Consider the following 6,117-nt stretch of genomic DNA (forward strand, 5'->3'; position numbering starts at 1 on the left):
CACCTTTCTAAGTTTATCCTTTGAAAATTTTAATTTTTTTATTTTTCAAAATTTGAAATCTTATCCCCAAAACTTCATTTCTCAACTCTAAACCCTAAACCGTAAACTCTAAATCCTAAACTTTAAACCCTAAACCCTAAAATCTAAACTCTAAACCCTAAACCCTAAACCCTAAATCCTAAACCCCACCTTTTAATTCTAAACCCTAAGTTTGTGACTTTTGATAAAATATTAAGTGCTATTTTTGTGATTTTTGACCTTGAGTGCTAGTTTGGGAACAAAAACTTGATTTAGTGTTCTTTAAGTATTTGGGACGACCTTTTAAATATTAAAGAAAGAAAAACAAAAGGGTCTTAAAGCCTTTTTGATTTACCTTTTAAGGACTAAATTCCGCAAAAATTCTCTCAGCCGCCCTCTCCTTCCTTCCAACGATAAGACACAGAGGCGGAGGAACGAAATCAATTTTTGTTTTCCTGATTGTTGATTGGATTCTGATCCATATAGTCTCCCAAGGCTCGATTCCTTCCTTCTTTCTCCAACTGGTTAGTTTTTCTTTTTAAAAAGAAAATATTGCTACGATGAATCTGTATCTGTTATTAGTTTCGGGTTTATTTACTTTTCTTTTATAATGGAAATCTCGATTTTTTTTTGTTTTCGAATTTAATTGATTGGTTTGTTAACTGATGGGGGAAGAAGAAAAAGGTTATTTGATTAATGTTGATGGTGAAGACGGTTGTTAGATAATTAAGAATCACATTTCTTAAAACAAAGTGTGTAATATGATAACTTAGCTTAAGGAGAAAGCAACTTGAATGGTGAGTGGACTAAATAAAACATTTAAAAAGTTAAATGCTTTCTGTAACTGTTGCATTGATCTGTGTTACTGGGTTCTTAAGCCAAGCTTAAAGACAGCTGCTTTGTGGGGTTGATGCAATGGTTTTAATAGTTAGTTAGACCCCCATTTTTTTTTCCTTTTGATCTTTGTTTGTTTGCATTTCAAATTAGTGGATAAAATCAATCTTGTTAAATGTTCTTTTTGGGAGGAAAGAGTGACAATGGCTGGCACCAAGGGATCAGAGAGTGTTAGGAGTTTGATGAACCCAGGGAAAAGTGCTTTGCTCCCTCCAAAGATCCCGTTTCCTAGTGGTTTGATGGGTTCAAGGCTCAGCCACAAGGTTAGTGTTGAGAAAGCTCACCAGCGGACATCCTCTGAGAGCCATTTGGTAGAAGAAGAGCTTCCCTTTTGGCTTGATGATCTTCTCAATGAGCCTGAGAGCCCTGCTCGCAAGTCTGGTCATAGGCGTTCGGCAAGCGACTCTTATGCTTACCTTGACGTGGCTAATGCTGCTACAACCATAAGTGATTTCAGCTATAGGAATCCAGCTGCTTCTATTCAAAGAGGAATTCAAGAGCTTGATCCTAGTCAGGACGCTTCCTTTTACGCTGATGGTAGTTTCCTGAAGCAGAGGAATCGACCATCTGGGGCTCGTCCTTCTTGGACTCGAGAGAGTGTTGGTGGTGGGAAACACATGGGAGCATCATCTTATATGTCTCAAGATGCAACAGCAGAAACAAAGAGGTTCTCTTCTGAGGAAAACAACTCCAATCCTCAGCCTGGGGCGTATGAGGCTGATAATACAAAACGAGCCAAACAGTAAGTGATCTCTTTACTCCTTCTTGAATGATTTGAATAGCATATCACGGATGATTGATGTATCATAACATGGCTCCCTGCAGGCAATTTGCACAACGATCACGGGTACGTAAGCTCCAGTACATATCTGAGCTAGAAAGGAATGTACAAACATTGCAGGTAACGCTAAGAAAAAAATAAAACCCTTGTATTTAAAGATAGTCAGTGAAAGATGTATTCGAGTATGATATTTTTGGGTATCGATAGGCAGAAGGCTCCAAAGTTTCAGCTGAGCTTGATTTTCTCAACCAGAGGAATCTTATTCTGAGTTTGGAAAATAAAGCTCTTAAGCACCGCCTTGAAAGTATAGCTCAGGAGAAGCTTATCAAACAGCGTAAGTTTCTTCTCCAAAAAAATGTTCTTCTATCTTCTTTTAGAGACCTGAAGTATGAATTTTCAAGTAGTAGCTGGTCATCAAGATTGAACATTACGTAACTATTTGCACTCCTATTTACTTTAAGCTGCTGGAGAAACTAATAAACACGCTTTACAATACTTATTAGCCCATTGGATATTGTAGCAGAGTAGTAGTACTACGACTCATGAGTTGTCTATTGTGCAGTGGAACAAGAGGTGCTGGAAAGGGAGATTGGAAGACTACGAGCTCTGCATCAACAACAACAGCATACTCGTCAACAATCAGCAAGTCACAAACGTGCAAGTAGCAAAGATCTGGACTCTCAATTCTCGACTCTTTCCCTGAACGCTAAAGATTCCAACTGCAGGCGTGACTCTTTATCTGTGATGGGTCAGTTCCACTTTTAGTCAGTGTATCTGAGTGTCTCTCTACCCACGGGTTCATTAGCTCTAAGAGGGCATGCCGTTTCAACAAGATCAGGCCCTACTCTATTGTCTCGTAATGCTCCCTCACTTTTTTTTATGGTCTAGTGCACCTGGTTTCCGTTACCTGAAAACCTATATTACTTCCAGCATATGGCTTGCCTGAGGTGCTTTAGTTTGAAGATCATACACCTGGACTTCATTAATCTGGTGTTGTTGTGGTGACTTGTGGTTTGGTAAAAGATACACTGATATGTGGAGTTGTACTGTTTATTTGTTTGTATTTTATGTAACTGGTCAAATGGTGCATTCCCGTGGAGTGAATGGTTCATGTAAAGTTGATGACGTTGTAAACTTCCCCCAAGTGTGAGGATAATTTGATTGCTTGAGAATTGCTGAATTGTACAATTCAGATTCTGAATTCTTGTGTCGAAGCAGTTAAGCAGGTTTGGAAATTTGAGTTGGAAAAGTTCTTCACCTACTGGCTAGGAGAAAAACTATTTTCTATAGTCCTTCTTTATAAAGTTATAACAAAACTACTTTTTAAAATTTATGATAAAACTATTTTAATTAAAAAATTGCATGCTAAAGAAATGAAGCTGATGTACAATAAAATTTATAAAATATCAATTCACTAATTATATTATGTTTATTAAAGAAAAATACCCTCAAATAGTAATAAAACAAGGATTAAAAAAAAATCTCAAAATAGCATTTATAAAAATGTTAAAGTACAAATATACTTATATTTATAACTTTATGATTAACTAAATATATATAAAAAAAAAATTAAAAACATGTAGATAATAAAGGACCTAATAATAAACTATATAATAAACATATCTTTAAATTAAATTTAAAATTTAGTGATTATGGTTTAAATTTTAATATGTAGGGTGTAGATGAGGGTTAGGCTTAGGATATATGATAATTTATTCATATACAGTCTGAAGTAATTTGACTTTTTGAAAATTTTAGATGATTTTAGGTGCATTAAAAGTTTTACTAGTGATCTTTGTTAAACCTTCTATAATTTTATTTATAATTAAGAGATTTAAATTTTTATTTTTCTTAAATAAATTTTGATAAAACACTGTAAAATGATAACAAGAATTTGACAATTAAAGGCTTAAACTATTTTCAGTAAAGTGGATTTCAAAATTATTTGTCAAATAACAAGTTCAATAAAACTAAATTTTAAATAACTCTATTTAAAAATATTTAGTTAATTTATCATGTAAACACAAATCACCTCAAATTCCTAATTGAATACTATCTTGTTAATAGTTTTTTATGTTTATGAATATTTTTTGAGATTTTTTTTTTCTATGATAAAAATTATTGGGTTTTTTTTAAATATGATTCAAAATTTGGAGTCAACCCCAAAAGTAACTCATGCTTCTTTTTTTTTGAAACTTTCATTTGCTCTATTCATTCTAGAAAGTTGAGTTATTCACGAAAATGTTGTTACTTTTTTCGAAAATATGGTTTTACTCTATCATCCTCATATTCATCAAGTATTTACAATATTGTCATTCCCATAAATACACCAACCAATTTGAAGCTTTTAATGCACCAAAAAATCAATTTTTACTCTTCATAATTCATTTCTTTTGCACACCAACAAATTTGAAGCTTTTAATGCACTAAAAAATATGGTTTTACTCTATCATCCTCAGATTCATCAAGTATCTTTCACTTTCTCTCTAGATTTATCCAAAAAACCAAAATTTTGATTCCAAACTTTGTAAGGTTCATAGAGACATAAAAGCTCATGATTCTTGGTCATTAACGAGTGAATCACTTTTGTGGTGAAGTTTTGTATTCATGGAGAAACTAAACAAGTTATCTCATGGGTTTTGTCAACGGGTTTAGTTTTAATTTGATAAAAAATTTGTTATATTTTAGATTTTTAATGTTTAACAGGAAAATTTAAAATTTTACTAAAATTCGAGCGGGTAAAAGACTTTGCTGTAAACTCTTTAAGAAATTTTCGAAGAAATTTTCTAGTGCATTATAAATTGAAATTTTTTTGGACGTCTTCCAAAATAATAATTAGACGGGAAACCTAATTCTACTAAAAATTTAAACGGAAATTGGAAGACTTTGTTGTGAAATCTTCTATAAAGTCTTTTAAAAGTCTTCTAAACCCTATATTACTAAAAGTCTTCGGAAGACTTCACATGTATGAAATTCAATCTCAATTCACTCATATATGTTGAAAACAATTCAATATTTTAGAAATGTTTATTATTACATGATTTTGAAAATTTTCCTATCAATATAATTTTTTTTTATAAAATTAATAAATTATTTTGAACATCTAATACATGAAAAGACTTCTTTTCGAAGACTTCACTTTAGGCGAGAAACCTAAATTCTACTAAACTTTAGGCGGAAATATGTATGAAGTCTTCGAGGAAATCTTCTAGTGCATTATATGTCGACTTCTTAGAAGACTTAAGACTTCACAGGAAGTCTTCTGGGAGGTCTTCCAAACCCTAACCCAATCAAATAACTAACCAAATAGCAAAAAACAATTCATTAAACTTAAAATAAACTTATAAAGTGTTTAATATACACAAACTAAACACATGTAAGTTAATTTTTGTAAAAAAAAAGTTAAGATTCCAAAATCAAACCTTAAACATACAAAACAAATACTATAACATATGTTATCAAACCCTAAACCAAAGGCAATCATGACTCAATCTACATTCACTCATTTATATAGAAAATAATTCAATTTTAGTAAATATAAATTTATGTTGGGGTCAAAATCGGTCACGACGGAATCAATGTCTGAAAGTCCGTGTTGGGGTCGAAAACGGTTGCAACGAAGTTAACGTCAAAATCCCCGAAGAAGAAAACGTAGAAACCTTCTTCGACAAATACTTTTTCGAAATAGATTCTTCTATACGAAAAGCTTTGCGGAAAAAACGCGAGTCATCGGACAAGAGCTCGAAGAGGGTCGCTACGTAGCGACCGAGCTCGAGCCAAAGCTCGGTCCCTACGTAGTGACCGAGCTCGAGCCAAAGCTCGGTCGCTACGTAGTCACTGAGCGTTCGCTAGGTCGCTACGTAGCGACCGAGCTCGAGCAGGAGCTCGGTCGCTACGTAGCGACCGAACTCTTCCAAAACGTCGATACGACATTAGTCCATGCGTTCTCGTCTACCCTTCGATGCTATCTCCCGAAAACTGTAGCGAACCCATTTTACGATTCCCCGCCATTCTAAGTTATCGATCAAACTTTACCGTAAAAACCGCGGAAAGTTCGTTCTTTATCGAAAGAAGCCGTAATATACGCTTCGAGTCGGAAGACGGCCCAAAGGGACCTAAGACATGACTTGAGGCCCAACTTACGATTTCTTAACCAACAGCCCATAAGCCGCGTGACGGTTTACGCTTGGGTCGCAAGGAAAGATAAATGTCAAGTTTCCGCGGATAAATTTGAAATTTTGAAGATAATTACGAAGATCGGAAAAAAATGGAATAACTCCATTTTTATGCTATGGCGACTTAAGAGCATAAGGGGAAAAGCGTAAACCGACCTTGAAGCCAGTATATAAGGAGTCCTAGGCGAGAGGCATGGGGGGGGGGGACTTTTCACAGCAAACTTAGCACTTAGAACAATTTTAGGCAAT

At 34.3% G+C, this 6,117-nt stretch overlaps 1 protein-coding gene across 2 annotated transcripts; it reads left to right on the forward strand.

Annotated features, from left to right (window-relative positions):
• The first annotated feature begins 320 nt into the window (after positions 1 to 320).
• Positions 321 to 2,873, forward strand: LOC106445769 (uncharacterized protein At4g06598). 2 transcript variants are annotated; one of them, XM_013887396.3, is made up of 5 exons: positions 322 to 542; positions 1,049 to 1,654; positions 1,738 to 1,813; positions 1,901 to 2,027; positions 2,256 to 2,873. In XM_013887396.3, exons 2-5 carry the CDS (start codon positions 1,056 to 1,058, stop codon positions 2,456 to 2,458), a joined length of 1,005 nt encoding a protein of 334 aa, XP_013742850.2. In that variant the 5' UTR covers positions 322 to 542; positions 1,049 to 1,055; the 3' UTR covers positions 2,459 to 2,873. The 2 variants fall into 2 exon arrangements, with proteins under 2 accessions (XP_048601818.1, XP_013742850.2); XM_048745861.1 differs by lacking the exon at positions 1,901 to 2,027 and having other exon boundaries at positions 321 to 542.
• Positions 2,874 to 6,117: the final 3,244 nt, after the last annotated feature.

Source organism: Brassica napus, chromosome C1 (assembly GCF_020379485.1).
Source record: "Brassica napus cultivar Da-Ae chromosome C1, Da-Ae, whole genome shotgun sequence".
NCBI lineage: Eukaryota > Viridiplantae > Streptophyta > Magnoliopsida > Brassicales > Brassicaceae > Brassica > Brassica napus.

Excerpts from the sequence above, each read along its gene's own strand:
- LOC106445769 (XM_013887396.3), top strand. The coding sequence starts at position 1,056 with ATGGCTGGCACCAAGGGATCAGAGAGTGTTAGGAGTTTGATGAACCCA. Across the intron at positions 1,655-1,737 it reads AATACAAAACGAGCCAAACA|GCAATTTGCACAACGATCAC; the intron begins GTAAGTGATCTC and ends GGCTCCCTGCAG. Across the intron at positions 2,028-2,255 it reads GGAGAAGCTTATCAAACAGC|TGGAACAAGAGGTGCTGGAA; the intron begins GTAAGTTTCTTC and ends TCTATTGTGCAG.